Consider the following 25,098-nt stretch of genomic DNA (forward strand, 5'->3'; position numbering starts at 1 on the left):
TGGAGCATGGACAGTGGGGGAGATGGGCCACCCAAGAACACTGGGACACAGCAAGGAGAGCTGATCCGCCCCTTAATCAGCACAGGGCCACTCAGAGGAGACTGGTTGGGAATGCAGAATGGCATGGGGTGCAGTTTGATGAAAAAACTAAGGCCCAGATCAGAGTTTCTACACAACCCAGGTGCACTGAGTCTCTAGAGAGCCAGAAGTACCTATAAGGTCAACCATTAAACCCTGAGCTGCACAAAAAGCCTCCCCTAAGGAAAAGGCATCAAAGCAGCAATTTAGCTCAACAATACAGCTCAAGTACTGGTTCCCACAGGAAGTTCCCCTATGTTAGAAGTAAGCAAAGGACAAAAAATTAGTTCTGGCCCAGGCACACCACCAGCGCCTTGGGGCCTGCCAAGAGACAGGAGGAATGGAGCCAGGGACAGGACCCCCTACCACAACCAGGCACACTGTACCAGCACCTCGGGGCCTGCCCGGGGATCCAAGGCATGGAGAAGGTGACTGGACACTCCCCACAACCAGGCACACTGACAGCACCAAGGAGCATGTCAAAAACATCACTTCCATGTGGGTTGCCCACCACAGCCACAACAATAACCATGGCTGCTGCGAAACCGACTAGATGCTACAAGTACCACGCAGATGGTCTGCCAGTCACTGGAGTGTATTGACACAAGGAGAGTCAACAGCAGAGATAAAGAAAAGAAGAGGATGTCTCTCTCCACAAAGCCCATTTCAGAGTGACAGAAGAAGCATCTGCTCTAGGATAATATTGGGGGACCTGATCACACCTTTCAGCATTGGACAGATCATCTAAGCAACAAAGCAACAGAGTAACCATTATTCTTTCAGAAGAAGAAATCTAAGGCAATTAGGGGGAGGGGGAGGAAGAGGGGGATGGGGAGAGATTGGACAAGGGGCATAAAGAATAATTATGATTTTTAACAATATATATGCTAGTAATATTGATTTGATCAAGATATCTCAATGTTGAACCCCAAAATATATATAATCAATTTTGATTCAATAAAAATTAAAAAGAGACACCTGCACTCCCATATTCATTACAACACTATTCACAATAGCCAAGAGATTAAATCAAACTTAATGCCAATCAACAGATGAATGGATTAAAAAACTGTAGTATATATACATAATGGAATACTATTAAGCTATTAAAAATATTAAATCCTGCCATTTGTAGCAACACAGATGGAACTGGAGACCATCATGTTAAGTGAAGTAAGCCAGGGACAGAAAGACAAATACTGCATGATCTCACTCATATGTGGAAGCTAAAAAAAAAAAAAAAATTGGTTCTCATAGAAATAGAGTATAATAATGGTTACCAGAGGCCCGGAAGGACAGGGTGAGAGGAAGTGGTGGATTAACAGGTACAAAGCTATGCTATCTACCCTAAGTGAATCAATGTACAGTAAATGCATGTATTAAAACAACACACTGTACCCCACAAATAATGTTACAAATGTACAAATGAATGTTAATAAAAAATATTAGTCATTCTGACAGATGTGTAGGGATGTCTCATGGTTTTAATTTTCATTTCCTTAATGCCTAGTAATGTTCAACATCTTTTCATGTGTTTATTTGCCATCTGTGAATCCTCTTTGGTAACATGTTTCTTCATGTCTCTTGCCCATTCTCTAATTGGATTATTTGTGGGTTTTTTACTATTGAGTTTTGAGAACTCTCTATATAGTCCAGATACTGGTCCTTTGTCAGATACGGGATTTGCAAATATTTTCTCCCAGGAAGTGGCTTGTCCTTTCATCCTCTCAACAGATTCTTTCGGAGAGCAAAAGTTTTTGATGAAGTTCAGTTTATCAATTTTTACTTCTTTTGCTGTCAAATCTCAGAACACTTTGCTTTGCCTATCTCTAGATGCTGAAGATTTTCTCTTTTTTTTCTAAAAGTGTTACAGTTTTTAGATTTATATTTAAGTCTGTGATCAATTTTGAATCAGTTTTTGCATGAGATGTGAGACATGGGTTGTGGCTCACTTATTTGCCTATAGATGTCCAATTGCTCCAACATGATTTGTCAAAAAGGCTGTCTTTCCTCCATTGGATTGCTTTTACACCTTCATCAAAATCTTCTGTCTTTTTCTGTACATTTTAAGTGCTTTGTGTCCTGCTCAGAAAGGCCGTCTCCATTTCGTTAGTAAAAATTAATTAATCAACATACTTTTACATTTTTTACATTTAAATGTTTGCTCTATCTGTAAATTATTTTCTTAAAAGAGAAGAGGTAAGGATATAGCTTTCTTTCATTTTCCAAAAGGTGAGCCTATGGTTGCAACTATTCCTTTACTCCCACTGATCTGAAAGTCTACCCTTATCATAAACTAAACTCCTAAAAGTATTCAGGAATAATCCTATGCTCTTTATTCAGTTCCAGTGGCTTGTCTATTTCCTCTCCAGTTCTAAACTATTTAATCTATTTTAATTATTGTTATTTGGTATCTGGTAGAGCTAGTTCCCTCTAATTCTCTTCATTCTCATAACTGTCCTAGATATTCTCACACATTTACTTTTCCTAAGGAAATTCAGTGCCAGCAGATTTAGTTAGTGATCTCCCAAAGACTCATTCTCTCCTTCCACAGTGTTGTGGGGACTCTGCCCAGGCTGAGGTATGGCTCCATTTCCCAGCCCCCTTTGCATCTAAAACGTGGCCATTTGACTAGTTCTCAGCAATGGAATGTGAGTAGAAGCGATAATGGGTCACTTTGGGCCTGATGTGGCTAAGAAATGGGTCGGTTTGTCTATCTTTTCTATTCTCCTTCACTGGCATCCTTGGAAGCCAAGAGACAAGGAGGAAAGCCAATTGTTAAAAATGATGGAGACTCAAGATGAAAGGAGCTGCTCCCTGAGTCCTTGCGTGGATGTCCTCCTGCTAATCACTGAGGAATGATTTAAAAAACATTTAATATGTTTAATCCACTGAGATGCAGGGTTTGTGTGTTACAGCAGCTGGTATTATTGTAACTAATATATTTAATATAATTTTGCTAAGTTCTCCCAAACTCCTGTGTGTTTTACTTAGGGTGGTGTTAAATTTATAATTTAAAGAGAATATTGACATCATTACAATATTGAACATAAAGTCTTTTTAATTTTTTAATTAGATACTAATTAGGCTTTCTTTTATGGCCATCAGTAAAATTTAAAATATATATTGTGTGCCATTCAAAGATAGTGACAACACATTGGTAACCATATTTCAGATGTCTCTCTGTGCAGTCACATATTGTCTGTGTGTTGAATTTTACCTAAATGGAATCATATGATACATGCTGTTTTATAAACTGCCTTTTTACTCCAACATTTCCACAATAGGCAACTAGCCAGAGTTCACCCATGGGCTGTAGTTTGCCAACTCCTAATCCCATATTATCATTTAAAAAACTACTTCATAGAGAGTAGAATAGTGGTTACTAGATGCTGAGAAGGGTAGGTGTGAGGTAAGGATAGAGAGAAGTCCATTTCTGGGATACAAAATTACAGCTAGGTAGGAAAAATAAGTTGTAGTGGTCTACAGTAGTGCCAGGTGTCTATAATTTACAATAAGTTATTGTATGTTTTCAAATAGCTAGAAGAGAGAAGCTCAACTGCTCTTATCACAAAAAATGATACATTTTTACAGTGATGAATATGCTAATTACCCTGATCACACATTGAACACATGTACTGCGGTATGACTCTGTACCCCATAAATATGTACAATATTATGTGTCAATTAAAAAATAATTATGAACATTTTTAAAAACCTACTTACTTGGAACTCATAGAAGTAAAGAGTAAAATGGTGGTTACCAGAGACTGGGGTATGGGGGGCAGTGAACAAGAAAAGGGGGGATGTTGGTCAACAGGTACAAAGTTCCAATTAGACTGGAGAAATGCATTCTGGTGTTCTATTGCACAGCACAGAAACTATAATTACTAATGATATATGAGGGTACTTCAAAAAGTTCATGAAAGGATTCATATTATTTTTTAATTACATTTCTCCACAAACTTTTTTAGTACCCTCGTTATTATATACTTCAAAATAGCTAAAAGAGAATTTTAAATGTTCTTACCACAAAGAAATGATAAATATTTGAGGTGATGGATATGGTTTTTTTTTTTTTTTTCGTTGAATTTTTATTTTGTCAATATACAATGTATATGATTATTATGGCCCATCACCGACACCTCCCTCCCTCCTCCCTCTCTCCCCTCCCCCCCAAGAATGTCCTTTCCGTTTGCTTGTTGTAACAACTTCATAAAAGTATTCCTGGATGCTGAGTGATGTTGAGCATTTTTTCATATGACTGTTGGCCATTTGCATATCTTCTTTAGAGAAATGCTTACTTAGTTCTTTTGCCCATTTTTTGATTGGGTTGCTTGTTTTTTTCTTGTAAAGTTGTTTGAGTTCTTTATATATTCTGGATATTAGTCCTTTGTTGGATGTGTATTTTGCAAATATTTTCTCCCACTCTGTTGGTTGTCTTTTAGCTCTGTTAATTGTTTCTTTTGCTGTGCAGAAGCTTTTTAGTTTGATATAGTCCCATTTGTTTATTTTTCCTTTGGTTGCCCATGCTTTTGGGGTCATATTCATGAAGTCTGTGCCCAGCCCTATTTGCTGAAGGGTTTCTCCTATGTTTTCTTTAATAAGTTTTATTGTTTCGGGGTGTATATTTAAATCCTTGATCCATTTTGAGTTGATTTTAGTACATGGTGAGAGGTATGGGTCTAGTTTCAATCTCCTGCAAATGGATATCCAGTTATCCCAGCACCCTTTGCTGAAGAGGGAGTCCCGACTCCAGTGAATAGGCTTGATGCCTTCAAAACCACACTGAGATATCATTTCACCCCAGTTAGGATGGCCAAAATCCAAAAGACGCTAAAAGATAAATGCTGGCGTGGATGCGGAGAAACAGGAACTCTCATACATTGTTGGTGGGAATGCAAAATGGTGCAACCCCTATGGAAAATGGTTTGGAGGTTCCTCAAACAGCTGAAGAGGTGATGGATATGTTTAATTAGCCTGATTTAATAATTTCACAGTGTATACATGTGTTGAAACATCACATTGTACCCCATAAATATGTACAATTATTTGTAGACTAAAAATAAAATTAAAAAAATTAAAACCACTTAAGTAGTCTTCTATTAATGTATATTATGTTGCTTCCATATTAATTTGCTACTATAAACACCGTGGCAATGAACATCCCTGTGTGTACCTCTTTCCATGCTTACCTGTTCATCCCCAAGGGTAAATTTCGAGAAATAGAGTTATTGGGCCAAAGCATAAGATATTTTTACTCTTTGATACGTATTGTCCAAATATGTATTTATATCCTCATCAAGTATGTACAAGAAATTCTGTTTTACCATATCCCTATCAATGCTGGATCTTATCAATTTTTTAAATTTGCCAGTCCATTAAATGAAAAAAAAAGTTACGTCATTGATGTTCGTACACTCATTTCTATGTTTATTTACTACGAATATCTTTTTACAGGTTTTTTGTGAATTTATTATTTCTGAGTTCCTTGATGTCTTTTGGCCATTTTTCTCTCTTTTTTTTTCACATTGATTTATAAGAACTCTTCACATAGTAGGGATAATAACATTGTATAATTTATGTAAATATTTTCCCCCAGTTTTTCATGTGTTTCTTTTTTTTTTTTTCCTTTTTGTCTTTTTTTGTGACCAGTAACGGGATCACAACCCTCGGTGTCGCGCCTGTACTGCGACAGGCAACGGGATCGCAACCCTCGGTGTCGTGCCCGCACCGCGCTCAGCCAGTGAGTGGACTGGTCTCTATATGGGATCCGAACCCTCAGCGGGAGCGCCGCGGCACTCCCAAGCGCCGCACTCAACCGAGTGCGCCACCAGGCCGGCCCTCATTTGTTTCTTAACCTCGTTTCTGGTAGCAATTTTTCTTTTCTGGTTTAGAAGTTCTGTATTTATCTGCTTCAGATTGATAGAAACTTTTTCTTTATGAGAAGTGCCTGGTATTCGTATCAAGCTCCTCTCTTCTCTTGATTACAAAAAAATCCATCCATGTTTTAGTGCTTTTATAGTCTCTCTTTTACATTTTAACCTTTGATTCATTTAGAATTTACTTTGAGGTAAAGAATGTGACAAAGATTGAACTTTCTTTATTTTTCAATAAGGATACTCAGTTTCCTAACAGTATTAGGACATCTTTAACCCGTGACTGTGAACTCCAGTATAAATTTCCGTGCATACATTTGAGTCTGAAAGGATTCATTAAATAAAACCTACCAGCTGTCAAGAGACTGAGTATTTTGATTCTTGCGAATTATTCACTCCCAGCCTTAAATAAATAATTCCTTGAAAAACAAGATATGCCTTATCTTTCACTGGAAGCTATTTTACCTGATAGCAATTTGTATATCAAACATATGGCTTTTATTATTCAGATTTATAGAATTGTTTGTATTCCCCTGAACAGAAGGATAAAATTATTTAAAGTTGAGTAATAAAGCTATACGAATGCTGGATGTTTTTACTCTATTTGTGTATATGAGTAACCACGATTATGGAAATAAAATAGTTTGCAGAGTCAGTTGCCAAACCTAAAGAGTTAAAAAAAAAAAAAAAGATTTTAAGATGACATTTCACCACTTTTGAAGTATATAGAGAAATAAGGCACTGGCTTTGGAGGCAGGCCCAGTTGGATTCCAGCTCTATTCTTCACAGGTGTGTGGTCCTGGTCCATGGTCCTTCACCTCTCTGGGCCTCAGGGGCCTCATCTGTAAGATGGTGATAATAATTATAATACCTATACCATACAGTTGTTAGGAGGACTAAATGACATGAATGAAGCTGTAATCCATCGTGCCTGGGGTTAACCTGTGGCATGCAGGTGCTCCTGGACCTATGGTCTGAATTTAAACTCCCACCCATCTCACACTGACACCTCCAGCGAGGTTTCAGCTTCTGCATTTTATTTAACAAGCCAGCTCCTGATCACCTAGTGCACTTAGCTGGACCCTTGACACTCTCCCTTGCTCCTGTCTGCCCCTACCCCTTTCCTCCTAATCACTGCCTGGGGTCCTGCTCCCATTGCAGGCCAGTGTCACTTGACTACCATTCTCATTCCACTTGGGCAAGTCCTGGCACATCCATGGGTGAGAACTTGGAGCTCCTGCCAGAGGTCCCCACACCCTTTGAGCCCTCTCCATTGGGCTGCTGGCTGGGGTCCTGCTTGGCTGTGCCCCCTTTCCCTTCTCTTCGGCCTGTGGTACTGAATCCCAGGGGCCTGTGTGGATAAGACTGCTTCATTCTCACCTGGATGTTTGCATTCTGCAAGAGGATGATTGGGAATGTAGATGACTCCTTATACCGTGAGAACTTCTGGCATTGTGACAAAGGGTGTGTGTTGCAGGGGCGTGGGAGGGATCCTCCTGTCTATTGGCCCAGAGTCAGGTCATCTCTGGCAGCCATAAACTCCAGGGCAGTTTACCTAAACCTGGCTTTGTCCTCACATACCCCCTTATGTGACAGTCACTTATGTGTCTGACACATCTCCCTGATTTGACTGTGAGCTTGTGAGAGATTATCTGTTACTCATCTCTATTCTGGACAGATAGGTGTGCCGTGGGATGACTAAAGCAAAGTGCTGTCCTGCTCCCCACCTACGAGCAAGTGCCTATGCTCCAGAAACATCAAGGAAGTGTCTGCTTGCTCTGGTGCATCAGGTTCAGTGTCTCCTAGGAACTCTGAAATTTGAAAAGCAATAACCCAAAGGTGGAAATGACCCAATAAATGGGTAAACAAAACATGGTGTATACATACAAGCCAGACACAAAATGACAAATATTGTATGATTCACTTACATAAGGTACCAAGAGTAGTCAAATTCATAGAAGCAGAAAGTAGAATGGTGATTGCAGGGGCTTGGGGAGGGGGGAGTTATTGCTTAATGGGCACAGAGTATCAGTTTTGCAAGATGAAAAGAGTCCTAGAGATGGATAATGGTGATGGTTGTGCAATAATGTGAATGGATTTAGTACCACTAAACTGTACACTTAAAATGGTTAAAATGGTAAATTTTATGTTATGTATACTTTACCACAATAAAAAAATATTGAAAGGGTGGAACAATTTTAGTTCAGTCTGGGAGGAAGGACGCCTTTTTGCCCCACGCCTCCTTGACAATACACTATTTCAGACTTTGCCTAGTGCAGAGCTCTACAAACAGAAGATGTCAATAAAAATTTGCTGCACACATCAATAAAGCAACTTGAGATGTCTGGCCCCATCACCAAGCCAGCAATCATTTCTGAGCAAACATTAAGGTCATCATCCACCAAAATGCCATGTCATAGCCCTGAATGCTTGGGTCTGGTAAGGGACCTCAGCATTGTCTCACAGAGACTTGATCATAACCACCTGGGTGTCAGATAGAGGAGCCTTCCCCAAATAGCTCAAATCTCCTCACAATTTTGCCCCCCACAGAAGACATCAGGCAACATCTAGATGGCGCAGTCCATGCCATGGCGGGGTCTTGAAAAGAATAGCTTGGGCTGCCCTGTCCGAGTTGGCAAGGCCCTGGAGGGAGAGCTGCTGGCAGGGCCACGGCTATGAGCCCTTGCTTTCACTGTAAAGATCTCTGCCTCGGCATAGTGGTGCTGCTTTTGCTTTCTCTTTTGATGTTTTGGTCAGCGTGGCAGTTTCCTGAGTTTCCAAAAGATGCAAAAAATGACACAAAAACAGTTGTTGTCATAAAATTAGATTATCCCAAAAAAGATCCGGGAAGATTGAACAATACCAAATTGTCCCTTTTGAGTCAATTTATTACACCAATGGATGTTTTAAAAACAAAAACAGTTGTTGTCATAAAATTAGATTATCCCAAAAAAGATCCGGGAAGACTGAACAATACCAAATTGTCCCTTTTGAGTCAATTTATTACACCAATGGATGTTTTAAAAACACCTTATGAGTAGCCATGAGCAATTGTTTTTACCGAAGAAATTAATAAACAATAGAAATCCCCATCCTCTTCCCACCATCTGGGTAAATGGTTATATGGGTTATAAAATGGGAAAAGGAAAAAATTGGTACCTCCTAGGGGACATCCTAAATATGACTTAAGTTGGCAAACGTCGTTTACAGGGGATTACATTAATGGTAAGAGAATGGTTGGAATTAATGGAAAAAGATACTATAGGAAGAATTAAGTTTATGAGAAAGAATGCGTAGAAACCCTGTTACTCATTGGTGTCCTAAGTTAAATAAAAACATCTTAGTAAGATAATGGGACAAAAACATCTGATGCACAACTTTCCCTCCTAAAGATAAAGATTATAGATGGAATTTCTTGCTGGTAGTAATAAGTTTAAGGTTAATACGAGGGCAAGACGAAAAGAAACACAATGGTGAGAAACGTCAAGAACAGCAAGTCACGGACTAATTGACCACAACAGATATAATCACTGGAAAGAATTGGCTGACCGCTGAGTTTTATTTAACCTTGTGGATTATTAATTTTATGAGAATTGATGTAATTTTAAGAAAAAATTTCCATTTAACTACTGGTTTAATAATTTTAAAGGTTTATGTAGTTAAAATGCCCACATTAACTCCCCCATGTTGTGTAACAAATAAAAATGCTGTTTTCAGCCTGAAGGCTGCTTCAGCTGCTTTAGCTGCTCTGGCTGCGACAGCACTGACAGCCCGCAGAGCAAGAACGTGCTTCAAAGGAACCGACGTCTCTGCCTGTGTTTGTTATTTTTGCCAACTCTTCATCCCTTTTTCAAGGACCCCAACTCGACTGGAGCTGGTCTCCGGCATCTAGAGACATTTTTGGTTATTACAACTAGGGCATGGTGGGTGCTACTGGCATCTCATGGACGGGAACCAGAGATGCTGCTAAACACCCTACAATGCACAGCCCCCACAACACAGAGTTATCCCATCCTAAATACCAATTCATGTGCCAAGCATGAGCCAGCCTGGGAAGTCCACTCATGTATTCAAGGACTTAGACACACAGACACACACACATGCATACTCACACCCTACCCATTCCCTCCTAGTATCTTCCTTGTCTTTGTTCATTTTTAATGAATTACATTTACAGCATAAAAATACGCTTCTAGAATTTGCTTCTTGTTCAATATGCTTTAAAGCAATGAGCCATGCAATATATTTGCCTGGGATTTAATTCTGTGCCTGGAATTCTGCATGACAGGGCAGAGGCACATAGAGGCAGGAAGAGGGGTATCAGGACACAGCTACACCACAGACAACAGCCAGTGCCCTCTCCTTCCCAGAGATGCCCCTCTGACCATTCTGACCTCAACACACCGATGTAATCAGCCAAGCATGTTCACACATAAGACAGGCTTTCTGGAGGTTGGAGAGGGACCAGGGGTAAGCAGGGGGAATGCATGGTGTTTGAAAAAATATGTTTAATTGGGGTCCCAAGGCATGAAGCTGGGGGAAGCCAAACCCAGCTGCAGCCAGATAAAGAGCACACCAAAAACACCGTTTCCACATGGGTAGCCCACCATAGCCACCGCAATTGCTGTGGCTGCTGCAAAGGTGGTTGGTCTCTATAACAGCAGTCAAGTCACTGTGTAGATGGCATGGCAGACTCTCAACTGCATTGACAGAAGAAGAGGCACCAGCAGACGTCAAAAAAAAAAAAAAAAAAGAGAAGAGATCCTCATCCTCTCTCTCCACGAAGCAGACTCCAGAGTAATAGAAGAAGCATCTGATTTACGAAAATAGCAGAGGACTTGATCACACCTATCTCAGCACTGGACAGATCATCTAGGCAACAAACCAACAGAGGAACAGTTAATCTATCAGATGGAGAGAACAAATCTATGGTTATTGGGGGTGGGGAACGGGGTATGGGGAGGGGGATTAGATAAGGAGCATAAAGAATAAGTATGATTTCTAACAATGAATATGCTAATAAAAAGTTAAAAAGGGAAAAATATGTTTAATATTGTACAGTTGTATTTTGAGAAATGAATACCTGTAATCGTCCTTTGAAAAGTTTATGGAAAAATGTGTATTATCTTTTAATTCTATTTTTCCATAAACTTTTGGAAGCACTCTTTTATTGGCATTTTCCATGATGCTTTCTCTCTTACTCCCTTTGAAAACACTATCATATCTTATCTTATGTACAGTATATCAATTATGCCTCAATAAAGCTGTCTAAAAAAAAGATCATATCTTAATTGAGTCTATAACAACTTCCTGCACAACCCTGCACCTTCTCTCATTCCATTTTCCATTTGCTGGAGAAGATCTGAGGACATAGGTGATCTGAGGACATAGGTGATAGAGCTCCAAGATGAAGGTGTCCTGGATCCTGAGGCTTTGTTTTAGCTTGTTTGTGTAGCTACAACAGAATATCTGAGACTGGGTAATTTGTAAGGAACAGAGATTTATTTCTCACAGTTCTGGAGGCTGGGAAGTCCAAGGTTGAGGGGTTACATCTGGTGAGAGCCTTTTTGCTGCATCATCCCATGGTGGATGGTGAAAGGGCAAGAGAATGTGCATGGGAAAGAGAGAGAGAGAAAGGGGGCCAAACACCTTTTTTTCAGGAACCCACTCTGGCAATAACAGCATTAATCCATTTACAAAGGCAGAGCCCTCATGACCTAATCACCTCTCAAAGGTCCCAACTCTCAACGTTGTTGCACTGGGGACTAAATTTCCAACACATGAACTTTGGGGGACAGATTCAAACCATAGCAAGCCCGTTATGGACTATTATGCAAACAATGAATCAATTTTTATTATGTTAGGCATTGAAATATTGGGTTTATTTGTTATAGCAGTTAGCCTTCTTTGACTAATACAAACCATCATCGCTACCATTCATGGGGTACTTTCTCGGAACTGGGTGCTGTGCTAAGTGCATTGTCTTATTTCATCCACACAACAACTGATAGGGACGGGCTAGCCCACTTTTACAGAAGTGGAAACTGAGACTGAAGCTGGTGAAGGACAGAGAGGTGTGATCCCCAAACCTGCACTCAAGTGCAAAACTTTCCCCTGCAGGCTTCTAGTAATAAAGGCATGGGTGAAAACTGCGTGAGGCGAGACCAGATGAGGAGTTGTTACGGAAATACCAGCAGGAAGTTCCTGCCATGAAATGGGAAAAGTAATAGTTTATTGTAAGTATTAATTGAGAGAATGTGTCTAAGGTGTCCAGGGCAGGGCCTAGCATCTGGCACAAGTATAATGAATGCTAGTTTGATTTTTTTCAAGAGACTAAGCAGGAAGGCCTAGGTGAAAACAGGGGAGAATTATTCCAGCAGCAGCACTGGCAACACTTGGGCAAAGAAATAGGGAGACAGGGAAGCTGAAGGCTTGGTGACTGTCTTATGTCGCTATTTCCAAGAACACAGCAGGAAGGGTATAGGAAACATCTTGTATAATGTGCTGTGGGATTTGGAGGAGGGAGAGAATAGGGCTGAAAAAAATAAGAAAGAAAGTAAACCCCCAAACCCTCTGTGATACGCAGATGTTCAGCAGAGGCACTGTACTCCAGGGCCTCTCCTGACAAGGGCTGTCAACAAACTGTCAGGCCCTTGTTCAGATATATCCACTTCTGTCCTAAGGCAGAGACTCTTTATCTACACAACCATATGCAAGTTCTTTAACTTCTCTGTGCCTCATTTTTATCCTCTGGAGGTGGGCATTAGAAATAGGACTTATCTCATTCACAACAACCCTATGAGAAAAGTCATGAATATATGCAGAGTGCTCAGCCTGGTGTGGGACTGCAGTGAGTAGCCAATAAATGGTAGAAATCATGATGAAAATTTCCTCATCTTTAACGCTATTTTTCTATCTACCTTTATCTATACCTACAGACACCCAGATAATAGCTATGGGTATAGAACAGAATCCTTGCTTGTCTTGTTCACTGCTACATCTCCAGCCAGCTCTTAGACCAGCAACTGGATCCCAGTAGCTATTTAAATATTTATTGAATGAAGGAATAAGGAAACCCATCTTTCCATCTTTCCCTCTCTCCCTCCCTCCCTCTCTCCCTTCCATCCATCCATTCATCCATCCATTTATCCATCCATCTTAGAAAGGCAGCAGAGCATAGTGGCTTAGCCTGCAAGTTTTTTCTTCCAATTGTGGTAAAATATACATAACATAAAATCGAAAATTTAGCATTTTAACTATTTTCAAGAGCACAGCTCATTAAGTATATTCACATTGTTGTGAAACCATCACTACCATTCATCTCCAGAACTTTTTCACCTTCACAAACAGAAACTCTTTGCCCATTAAACACTAACGCCCTATTCTCCCTCCCCCCAGCCCCTGAAACCCCCCGTTCTACTTTCTGTCTCCGAGTTTGACTGCTCTAGGAATCTCATATGAGTGGAATCGTATAGTGATTGTCCTTTTGTGACGGCCCACAAGTTTTGCGACCACATAAGCTGCAGGATCCTGGGAAACGCAGCCTTCCTGAAACTCCACTTCCTCATCTGTGACGTGGCTGTAATATAGTGCCTACCGCACAGGGTGGTTGTGAGGTTTAAATGAGATAGATAACACATATAAGGTGCAATTTTCTGTTTTAGTCTATTTCTGTTGCTTATAAAAAAATACTTGGAACTGGGTAATTTACAAGAAAATAAAATCTGTTGCTTACAGTTTCAGAGGCTGGAAAGTCCAAAGTCCAGGGAACACATCTGGTGAAGGTCTTAGTGGTGGTGACAGTGATGGCAGAGTATCACACTGAGAAAATGGTGGAGTAGAGAGAGCCTAACTTCCTCATTCAGTCTCTTTTTAAAGCCCCTGACCACCATCATTAATCCATTCACTACAGCACAGTCTTAACAATCTAATCACCTCTTTAAGGCCCAACCTTTCAATTAACATAATGGGATTTCCCACCCTCTTAACACTGTCACAGTGGGAGTCAAGTTTTGAGGAGACACTCAATCAAAGGTGGGTACTTAGCCCAGTGCCTATAGAAAGTGCTCAATAAATATGAGTATTAGTTACATATAATTAAATATTCTAAATTAATGGACTGGTATTGTGCTTCTCATATTTATGGCACTGTCCTGAGCACTTTACATATATTAACTCATTTAACCTCACTACGACCTTATGAAATTGGTAGTATCACCATCATTCACATTTCACAGATGAGAACACAGATGAGCATGTGAAGGTGCAGAGACGTAAGTAATGTGCTCTAGGTTTTGTGGCTGGTTCACAGAAGAGCAGGGATTGAAATCCAGGTAGCCCGTTTTCACCATCTCTTTCTAGTCTCCTCTGCCTCTGTCAGTTGGGGGATCCTCACGTACACACTGACAGACCTGGATCAGGCTAGCCGGTGAGTGCAGGTGTCAAAGCCACAGGTAAAAGGGGATATCTGTGGGAAGCCATGGAAAAATAATTGAAGATGAGTTTGCTGTTCCAACCTGATGGAACCCTCCTCCTGCCCACTTACATGTGCTGTTCTCCTTGGGGCCTGGGGAGCTGGGGTGCTTGGCCCTCTGTCTGCCACTGTGCATGGCCTGGAGTGTGCTCCCCAAACGACACAGCCAAGCCAGAACCTTTTCCCCTTGATGGCAGAAAGTTCAGCAATCCTTGACACCCCCCACCCCCACCCCCATGCCCTGCCCTGTACTGAGATTTTTTTTTTTTAAGTTTCCTCTTCTGGTGTCCTCAGGGCAACCTCCCGCCCGGGCTTTATTGCTTTCCTGGTAACTGCAGTCCTATAAAAGGAGCAGAACCTGGAGTGGGATCAGCGGTCCCTGTCCCAGAGACAAGCGTGTCCAGGACAGCAGGCTTCTCAGCATCTCAGGCAGGAGCCCAGGGCTTGTGCCATCTCACCCTGATGTCTGGAGAGGTGAGCCTGCTGATGGCATCTTCCTCTCCAGCCTGGCAGTGCCAGGGGCTGCTGAGAATGAATTCAAGGCTCTCCTCCCACCCGTGTCCCTCTCCCTTTTTCCCTAAGCAGGCAAATGTGCGGGACCTTGAGTCTGGCAGTGGCAAGATGAAGGAGCCAAGCGCATGTGGCAAGAGGTGTGCATCCAGGTTCGAGCAGTTTGTGCAGCCCTGCCTGGCTGAACTGCTGGGCTCTGCCCTGTTCCTCTTCATTGGGTGTCTGTCAGTCATTGAGAACGGGACGGACACTGGACTGCTGCAGCCAGCCCTGGTCCACGGGCTGGGTACGGGGATCATGACCACCATCTTCGGGAACATCAGGTGAGACCAGTTCCAATCATTTAGACTGGTGCTAGCTTGGGGAGCTGGAGGTGGGAGCAAAGCTGCTGTTGGGGACCCCTGGGCACACACAGGATTCTAAGGAGTGCTGTGGACAAGAGGGTGGGGTGGGAAGTCACACTGCCCGGGGTCAACCCCTGGCTCTTTGCCTATGAACTCTGTAGCTTTGGGCAAATCACTTTCGAAACACAAAGTTCCCTACATATAAAATGGGAATAATAGTGTATTTTGAAAATTCTTCTTTTTCAAGCCAACATGTGCATATTGTTAACCATGTACTGGGCACTATTCTAAGGACTTTAGTATGTTCATCATTTAACTCTCTCAACAACCTTGTGGGATAGGTCCTGTTATTGTCCCCATTTAACAGCTGGGAAAGAGAAAGGCCTTGTTACCTGTCCTAGGTTACAGGGCTAGTGAGTGGCAGAGCCTGGAGTTGAGTCCAAGCTGTTTGGCTCCGGTGCCCAAACCTGAATGCCTCATGTGGGAGGCAGGAGATGAAATGATGTGAAGAGCTTGGCCCAGATCAAGCATCAATGAGTGTTGGTGGCTGTGTTAGTGTCTCCACTAGAAGGGGGTTTTAGGGAAAGCAGAGGAGTGCAGAAGAACTAACCGAGGGCTTTTCCCACTTGGGTGTACAGGTACCTGCTGTGGTCCTAGCCTGTCCAGTGGTGACCAGAGAGGAGGGGCAGGGAGAGGGAGGGGTCCTCTTGCTCAGCTCTTAACTGTACAAGAGCTTGATGAGGTGTCTGTGGGAAGGTTGGTGGGTTCCTAGGACAATCAACCATAATGACCATCTTGAGTGAGGCACCTGGCAGGGTGATCTGGGACATGGTTAGTCCATAGTTAATCTCACTCAGAAAATAGATCTGAATGAGGAAATTGAACTACTGTTTCTGAGAAAACCACAATGGAAAGAGAACGATAACTCCTTAAATGTCCAGGGGAGGCTGTGGGTGGAATGAAAAGCACATGATCTGTTTAGGAGGTCTGGGGTTGAATGCAGCCTTTGTCACTTCTTAGCTGGGTGACCAGGGCAAGCGGTTGAGCCTTTCTGTGAGCAGTGGTATAAATGTGGATAATGTTAATAGCTGATATTTACTGAACACTATGTGCTATACATGTGTTAATACATATTTGCAACAGCCTTATCAGGTAGGGATCATTGAGGGACAGAGAGGTATAAATTGCCCATGGTCAGGCAGCTGGGGTTTGAACCCAGGCTAGCTGGCTGGAGAGACCATCGCTCAGGCACTGCAGTATACTGCAAGACCAGTCTTTTATTCAGTCATTGGCTTTTTCAACAAGTGTTTATTCAGTACCTACTGCATGCCAGGCACTGACTTTGAGGTTGCTGAATGGATCCAAGATAAGGTACATAAAGCACCCAGCCTGGCACCTGGCACACAGCAAGTATTAAAAAACTACATGCTGAGTGAACAATGAATGAACGAACTAAGAAAGTGTCTTGATTGTTCTATTGTTAATGAGTGTGAAGTTAATCTGGGGAATATGCATGGTCCTCAAATAGCTCAGCCCTCTTCCTGGGCAAGCCCAGCTCTGAATAACAGTTTCTCTCCCAGTTTGGGCCAGGTGAGAGGAGAGGCTGATGGCCTGAGAGGATGCTAAGTGCAGTCTTCTGTGGGAAGCCACCCTGCTCCTGATTCATCTGCTCGCTTTGGCAGAGCCGAGGCTGAGCTACTTGAGGACAAGCAGGCCTGGCTGCCCCTCTCCCAGACTTATGAGTCTGAGCATTGGCTGGTGCTTTCAAATCATGCACCATCTCCCCTGAGGGTCTAGGCATAGAGTGAGGCCAGACAAGCTGGAGACAGCTAGTCTGGAGGTGTCAGGGTGCTGGACAAAACCAAGGTACTCCATCCAGTCTCAGTTCAATGCTCTGTGTCCTCTAGGGGGAGAGGGGGCTGGTGGGAAGGTCCACTGGTGAGCTCTTAACATTTGGGGGTCACTTTCCCTCTTATGGAGGGCATTCATCTCCTGGGGACCAGAGGGACTTAATGGGTTGAACTCTAAGGATACTTCCTTCATCAGAGTGGGACTGCACATGATCCTGACGGGGACAGCAGGGGCTTGGGGGGCTTCCCGGCTCTGGGTCTGGCTGGTTGAACATCTTGGTGAAAAGGAAGGCTCTTTATCCATGAGCGATGGAGGGCCTGGCCAACTTAAACCTGCCCTTTGACCCTAGGTTCTGACTTGTCTAACTCCCATCTACATCCCAAACTCCCGATCCCGATCCCGCTTCCTAACCCAGTCATGAACCTCCAACCCCACCCCTGATTCTCAATGCCATTTCCAACCAGAACTCCTAATCTCAATTTGACACTCATGACACTTTCAGACACAAACTAGGGTGTTTATTGGCTGAGCAGTTCAACCAATGAGGAGCTCTTGTTCAGGGCCTCCCTCCTTATAAGGGGAGGCCAGGATACCTCTCTTGGCTGCTGATCTGGAGCCTTGGACCTCAGTCTGACCTGTGGCCACATCTCTGAAGGGCTGGCGGGAGCTCTGAAGGAGTGTGGAAGGAGCTGAGGGACGGTGTCCCTGCACTTTCTTCCTCTTGGGCTGTCCTGGGGTCTGGGTTTAGGGCTTAGGGGCTACACCTGCCTTCCCTCGTTCTCTCCCTGTGCCCTCACCCCACCCACCTGGCACATCAGGGAAAATGGGAGAGATTTGGTGCCTATTTCTATTTGGGCTGGACTGAACCTGGCCCTGCAAGGCCAGTCTGGGGGGCTGGTTGGGACACATTGTCTCGTGACAGCCTTACTGTCAGCCCTGAACCTTGGCCTCATGTCTTCTGTCTGCTCTCATGGGTTACAGTGGTGGATACTTTAACCCCGCGGTGTCCCTGTTGGCCACAGTCACCGGAGGCCTCCACCTGGTGATGCTCATTCCCTACTGGATCTCCCAGCTGTGTGGGGCGCTGATTGGGGCTGCCTTGGCCAAGGTGGGTAATCCCTAAGGAGGCTGGGCTGCTGGCTTTGGCTGTGATGGGGCTGCTGGAGGGTGTGTGTTGTGGGGGGGGGGTGGAATTGGTTGAGCCCTCTTCTACTGGGGAGGAGGACATGCTAAGTTCCTTTGGTTCCCTACAAACCTACCCTGTAGTGTCAATGTCTGGACACAGCCCTTCTCTGGTCAGGCCTGGAAGCAAATTCCAGAGTTGATTTTTCTCTTCCTAAGCCTATTTCTGGCTTTGGGGTTGATTAGGATAGTTCTGATTTTTTTCATTCATTCACTTGTTTACTTGTTCTGCAAACATCTCCCTAAGCACTGACTGAGATACGGATGAGCATGGTCAATTTCCTTGAGAAATTCTTGAATTAACTCCTCTGTGTGTTCTCCAGTTTGCCTGCCTCTAAACTGAGTTACCTTTGATTGGAGTTGACACTCAATTTGGAATCCTCCTGTACCAACAGGAAGGCTAGCTCCACCTCTCAGCCACAGAATTTTTATAGCTCCACACACAATTCCATGGATGGACTTCCTTCCTTCCTTCCTCCCTCTCTCCTACCCTTACTTCTTTCTTGCCTTCTTCTCTACCTCCTCTCTCTCTTTCTTTCCTATTGCCCCGATGTCTCGGTTCAACTAGAGGCCCTTCAGTATGTGTGTCTTGCTTAGCACATGCACGTGCGTGTGTATGTGTGTTGGGTGGATGGGAGAGCCTTATCAGCCTGGCTGGGATTAGGTGTAAAGCTCTTGGCACTGGCCCACTGCAGACTTTGGTGTCAAATCTCATTCTGCTGTCTTCCCTGCTCTAGTCTCTCTGTGCCCCCACTGGAGACCTCCAGCTGTCTCCCTGTCTGTAGAATGCAGCCTGGACCTTCCTGCTCTGATTCTCTATGAAAGGCAGCACCCAGACTCTCCCTCCAGCCCTGCCACTTGACACTTGTCAGACGTGATGACAAGTGCAGAGTAGCAGCTGCCATTCACTGAGCACACCCTCCTCACTATGCACTTTACAGAGATTCTCTTATTTAATCTCCCAACATCTGCACGAGAAAGCATGGTCAGTCCTTGGAGAGTGTTATATATGTGCCAGGCATGCCAAGGTCCTTCCACGTGAGCTAGGAGCTACAAATATCATCCCTGTTTTACAGATGAGTAAACAGATGCGCAGAGAAGTAGGCAACATGCCCAAGTTCAGACAAGCTGGTGTGTGGCAGAGCCCAGATTTGGGGCCAGAGCCCAGAGGCATGTGCGCTGTCTTCCCTCCCGCTCCAGGCACCGTGGTAACCTGAGGCCGATTCCCTTTGTAGCTCACTGAGCTGAAGATCCAGGGCTCTGCTCACACAGGCCCCTTCCAAAGTCCTAAAGCGGCCTAGCAATGTGTTCACCTGGTTACATGTGTTTGAAAAGCTTGTAAAAGATATTTTTATATTCTTTTCCTCAAAGAGGGTCCTCTAAGTTACATAAGCTTCAGGCCTGTAACATCTGGAAACACTGCAGGGTTATCCCCATTTTTCACATGAGCAAAATGAGGCTCAGAGAGGTCCAGTAGTTCACAATGAGTCACACAGTAAAAGTTGGTGGTGCTGGGGTGTGGACCAGATATGACCAGCTGCAAATTGGACATGAGGCTTCACTGGTTCCTCAGGGGGGCAGGATGTTAGGCCCCCTCCCCTCAGCTCCCAGCTGTGTCTCTCTCTGCTCCAACCCCTCCCCACTTCCGGCCCCCTCTACCTCGAGGCTGAGCAGCTTCTCTCCACAGGTGGTGAGTCCTGAGGAGAAGTTCTGGAATGCATCTGGGGCGGCCTTTGTGACAGTCCAGGATGAGGGGCAGGTGGTGGGGGCGTTGGTGGCGGAGATCATCCTGACGGCACTGCTGGCGCTGGTTGTGTGCATGACTGCCATCAATGAGATGCACAGCCCTCTGGTCCCGTACACTGTCGGCCTTTCTGTCACCGTGTGTACTCTGGCAGGGTGAGTATACCTCGGCAGTGGGACTACTGTGCCCAGATCTGGGCTGAGTTTCGGCTCTGGAAGAAGTTAGGCCTGAGGGTCATAGACTGCTGTCAATAGGCACCAAATGGTGGACGCGGGGTACTGGGCAGATGACAGGGAGTGGTGGGAACTTTGGTATCTAAGGAGGCCACACACTTTCACTCTAGTCTGTGTGAGAATGTGTGTCTGGGGTGACCCTTCTTCTAAGTTCATTCAAGAAAAGCCAGAAATCTGGATTTTTATGTGCAGTTTTCCAGTGTTTGCAGTGTAAACCGGGTGTTCCTGCAGACTGCGTCCATTCAGCTGTGAGCAGCCAGGTGTTAGTCTCAGGCTTGCAAAGAGCATCCGAGCCCATTGTCTCATTTATTTTGAACCTCTCAGCAGGCTTGGGAAGGGATTAAGGAGAAAAGGTTGGGTCAGAGATTATTTCTTCCATTTTATAGATGAGGAAACTGAGGCTCACCTCAGAGAGGACAACAGTGACTTGTTTAAGGTCATTGGGCAGCTGCAAATTAAGTGACAGATCTAGGACAGGAGCCTGCATTGGCTGAAGGGGATGAAGGAGCTCCTTCCTAATTCCCAACTCTTTCCTTTATTTCCTTTATTTCTAACGCAGAAAGCCTAGCCTTTCTCCCGGGTCAGCCCTCTGTCATCTTTGGGACAGGGCTCTGGGATGGGCTGGGGAATGTGTGCAAAGCTGTGGCTATGCTTTGCTGCCCCTAGTGGCACCTGGTTCATGTACAAGCCTACTAAATCATCCTTTTGACTTTAGCTACTGGACACAGGGTCAGATGAGGTCTGCAGGACACCAGCTTGAGTGAATGGGATAAGGATACAGACACCAGAATACAGAATAAAGACACAGACACCTAGGAACAGCCCCCCCGCCCCCCATAGAAGATGCTGAGTCCCAAGCTTGCAGCACAGCAGGGCCTCAACTGGGTCAGCTGGATTGTAGCTAACACTTGCTGTGCGTTAATTATATGCAAGGCATGTGCTCTATCTGCATTTTCCTGTTCACTTCTGACAAACTAAGGGATGAGTACTTTTCCCTCAGTTGACACAGATTGGTTAACAAAGGTCACACAGCTAGAACTAGCTGGGCTGGGTTTTGAATCTAGGCCAACTTGACTCCAAAGTCGTTGGCAACTGCCAGACTTTGCTTTATAGACTTTGGAAAGACTTAGACCCATTTTGGAACTTGCTGCCATTATCGAACAAGCATTCTTTGCTGGCCATTCTTCTAGAAGGGTGTGTGGGGAGTGGCAGACTGCATGCTCGGGGGGTGGAGTGGATACACCTTTTACTTTCTAGTGATAATAGCCTCCTTACCTTGCCTGGGGTCCACCAGGAGCCCATGATATGGGAGTTTAGAGAGGGTTTCTGGGTGGTGTGGGACCTAGGCCTTGTTGGGGTTATGAATTTGAGGTGAGTTGGGGCCTGCTTGGCTGGGATCCTGGTGACCAGTGTGGCTGGATGTTTGCAGGGGTGCTGTGTCTGGAGCCTGCATGAACCCTGCCCGTGCCTTTGGACCTGCTGTGATGGCCAACCACTGGGACTTCCACTGGATCTACTGGCTGGGCCCAATCCTGGCTAGCCTGATTGTAGGACTTCTCATTAGGTACGAGCATGACACAGGGTCACTGGCCCATCTGTGTGGCACCTGGTGACAGCTCCCAGAGGGCCCAGGGTTAGAGGGCTAGGCTGTCACTTGGGTTTGGAGGAGGAAATAAGGAGTCTTCTTCAGAGGCAAAGAATATGGTTCTATCCAGGACCTTTGGTTGCAAGTGACAGAAATCCATCTCAAAACAGCTTATGTCACAAAGGGGAATTCATTGGCTCACACAACTGAAAAGTTCACAGACAGCACTGGCTTCAGGTGGTGCTCAAACAATGTTTTTAGAACTTGGTCTTTCTCATAGGCTCCACTTTCCTCTGTGTGGGCTTCATACTTAGTTGGGATCTCCAATAGAGGCAGAGATGCCGACCAGCTACTCTAGGCTTATATCCTAGCAGCTTAATGACCACAGGAAATAGAAAAGCTCTAGAAAAAGTCCTGGGTCTGATATTCACTGGTTTGAATTGGACCAGCTTGGGTTCTATGTCCACCTCTGAGTCAATCATTGTAGCCATGGGGGTCAGGCACTCTTATTGGCTTTTCTAGAGCATGAGCCAAACCCTGAAGTGGGGGTGAGGTCAGCACTATCTGAACAACCAAGAGTAGGACCAAGAGTAGGGAAGGAATACCTCCCCACAGGGGTGTTGTACAACTCCAGGAGGCCTCATCCACATAGGACAACCATGTAAATGGTGCCCCCAAGAGCAAGCATGTTTGGAGACGCCACTCACATAAAACACAATGTGAACAGTGATCCCAGAATTGTGCAAAGGATAACAAGGTTGATGTTGCCAGAAGGATAAGTGGATTCCAGGTAGAAAAACTGCAGCGGCCCTTCTGGCCTGCTTGTCTTCTCCTCGGGTTCTCTTCTTACATCCTGTCTGGGAGAGGACAGGCACTGGGCTGCACCAATCTGGACTGCTGGATTGCCCACTGCAGCTGTGGAGGCCTTCAGGACTCAGCCTGCGGGTCAGTGAGAAGCATCACTAATCACTGTGTCTGCCACTTGCAGAATGGCAGCAATGGGCATCTTCAGGAAAAGTGCTGGAAACAAAACAGGACACACACTCTCTCTCTCTCCCTGGGGGACCTGGCTATCAGGGCTGCACAGGCTCAGGGTCATCTCTCTGGAGAATTCTGGGCCTGGAAAGAGAGGATGAAGGGCATGGTCTCCCCTTCAGGGGCTCAGAGACCTCACTGAGCCATCTTTCTTGTAGGCTCTTCACTGGAGATGGGAAAACCTGCCTAATCCTGAAGAGACAAAGAAGCGGAACTGGTGGGATTCCTCCTGCCTCAGATGCCCTACGCTGACACATCCAGGACTGGCGATAGAACAGCTTCTGCATTTCCTGCCAGGGCAGAGGCCCAGAGGAGCAACTGATTGGCTTCCAATGACTTGGGCCTGGCTTCTCAGATAGATTGTTGCTAAGTCCTGAGAATGCTCTGGGCTCTTCAAACTCCTTTGTGCTCAACAGAGACCTCAGCCAAGAGAGAGGTGGAAACAGCACAAAAGAAGAGGTTTTTTGTTTCATGTTTTTGTTTTGAGAGGGAAGGCGCCGGGAACAGAAGAACTGTTGGAAAAGATGGCTGTTGACACTCATCGCTCATTCCCCACCTGTTTCTTTCTCTTTCTCTTCTTCCTGGATTCATCTGTTACAGAAGGGTCCTGACAACTTTCTTGTTTCCCAAGCTGCCAGTCTGACTTTGCAATAAATAGTCCAGTGTTTCCTTCCATGTGCCCACTGACTTTCCTTTCATTTCAGAAATGGCCACTACTGGGGAGAAAGCAAAATCCGGGGTGGGGCCTCGGCCGTCCAGAGTCTGGCCAGACCCAGAGCCCAGCCTAGAGTCCAATGCCCAGGTAGCAACTTAGCATGCAGTCCAAGCCAGAGCCTATCTCCACTCATCCAGACCACCTTGGAGTCAATTCCAGATCATAGACCTCAGGACCCTACTGAAAAGTCCAACACAGCCCAGGTCTGGTTGAGTGCCCAGCACTATCCAGGAAGTGGATCAGCCCATTCACTGCACACCAGCTGGGCATGAGGGTGGGGGTGGGGGTGCAGCAGACCTGCTAGAATTTCCCAAGGAAAGAAATCCTGAGCAAGTGGTATAGTATAGGCCTGAAGAGACAGTGGCATTTGAGTGGAAGATCCAAGTATTATGAATAAGAAAGGATAAAAAGACACATTCTGAACTTCACATCTTCCAAACAGTGTGCATCTTTGTAAGAATCTGTGGGTCGGGCTGGCTTGGTTTGCTCAGTTGGTTAGAGAGTGGTGCTGATAATACCAAGTTCAAGGGTTTGGATCTCTGTACCAGCCAGCTGCCACAAAGAAAAAAAATCTGTGGGTCACTCATGGAAGGTGATCATTACAACACCATAAGAAAGTGCCAGGGAAAAATTCTTCTGAACAACAAAGAAACCCACCCAATTCTACAAGATGAGCAAAGCGTTCGCCTGAGGAAATATGAAAAAATTCTCACTGGAGAAAATTACCAATATAGTAAGAGACTTACTCATGAGAAAATGGATACAATATACAGATCCTCCTCAGTTTACAATGAGGTTGTGTCCCAATAAACACATTGTAAGTTGAAAATGCATTTAATACACCTGACCTACCAAACATCACATTTTAATCGAGCCCACCTTAAATGTACTCAGAACATGTGGTTAGCCTAGAGTTGGGCAAAATGATCTAACGCAGAGCCCACTTTATAATAAAGTGTGGAATATCTCATGTAATTTATTGAATGTTGTACTAAAAGTGAAAAACAGAATAGTTGTATGGGTTCTCAAAGTGAGGTTTCTACTCAAAGTGTGGTTTCTTGACTGTGTATCACTTTCAGTCCATTGCAAAGCTGAAAAGTAAAATCGACCCATTGTTGAACCACCCTAAGTCAAAACATTGTAAGTCCAGGACTGTTTGTATATACAAATATCCAAAACATTCTCAGAGAAAAAGAGAATAACAAACAAGAATAACTACAACTGCAAAGAACAGAAAAACAGAGGAAATAATATGATAAAATCACAAGCAAATTAGAACACTCACAAAGAGTAAAAAAATGTTAAAAGTTACTATTTCATTTGGTGAAATAATGAAATAAACCTTTGACAAATCTAGTCAATAACAAAACAATTATATGTATGTACATATACACATATGCATACATATACACACGTGTATATAGCTAACATTTATTATTATGTGTTAGGCACTCTGCTGAGTGCTTTAT

The 25,098-nt window shown here is 44.2% G+C and overlaps 1 protein-coding gene across 1 annotated transcript; it reads left to right on the forward strand.

Moving 5' to 3' along the window:
* Positions 1 to 14,058: 14,058 nt before the first annotated feature.
* On the forward strand, positions 14,059 to 23,166 carry AQP8 (aquaporin 8). Its single transcript, XM_008568467.1, has 6 exons — positions 14,059 to 14,230; positions 15,016 to 15,263; positions 18,117 to 18,243; positions 20,005 to 20,216; positions 21,724 to 21,858; positions 23,073 to 23,166. The coding sequence occupies exons 2-6, from the start codon at positions 15,052 to 15,054 to the stop codon at positions 23,164 to 23,166; spliced, it is 780 nt and encodes a 259-aa protein (XP_008566689.1). The 5' UTR covers positions 14,059 to 14,230; positions 15,016 to 15,051.
* Positions 23,167 to 25,098: the final 1,932 nt, after the last annotated feature.

This window comes from Galeopterus variegatus, unplaced genomic scaffold, assembly GCF_000696425.1.
Source record: "Galeopterus variegatus unplaced genomic scaffold, G_variegatus-3.0.2 Scaffold411, whole genome shotgun sequence".
NCBI lineage: Eukaryota > Metazoa > Chordata > Mammalia > Dermoptera > Cynocephalidae > Galeopterus > Galeopterus variegatus.

What these genes read in the sequence shown, in the direction of transcription:
- AQP8 (XM_008568467.1), top strand. Translation starts at nt 15,052, where the DNA reads ATGAAGGAGCCAAGCGCATGTGGCAAGAGGTGTGCATCCAGGTTCGAG. An exon ending in ACCATCTTCGGGAACATCAG is followed by an intron (nt 15,264 to 18,116) that starts GTGAGACCAGTT and finishes CATGGGTTACAG; the next exon opens with TGGTGGATACTTTAACCCCG. An exon ending in TTGGGGCTGCCTTGGCCAAG is followed by an intron (nt 18,244 to 20,004) that starts GTGGGTAATCCC and finishes TTCTCTCCACAG; the next exon opens with GTGGTGAGTCCTGAGGAGAA.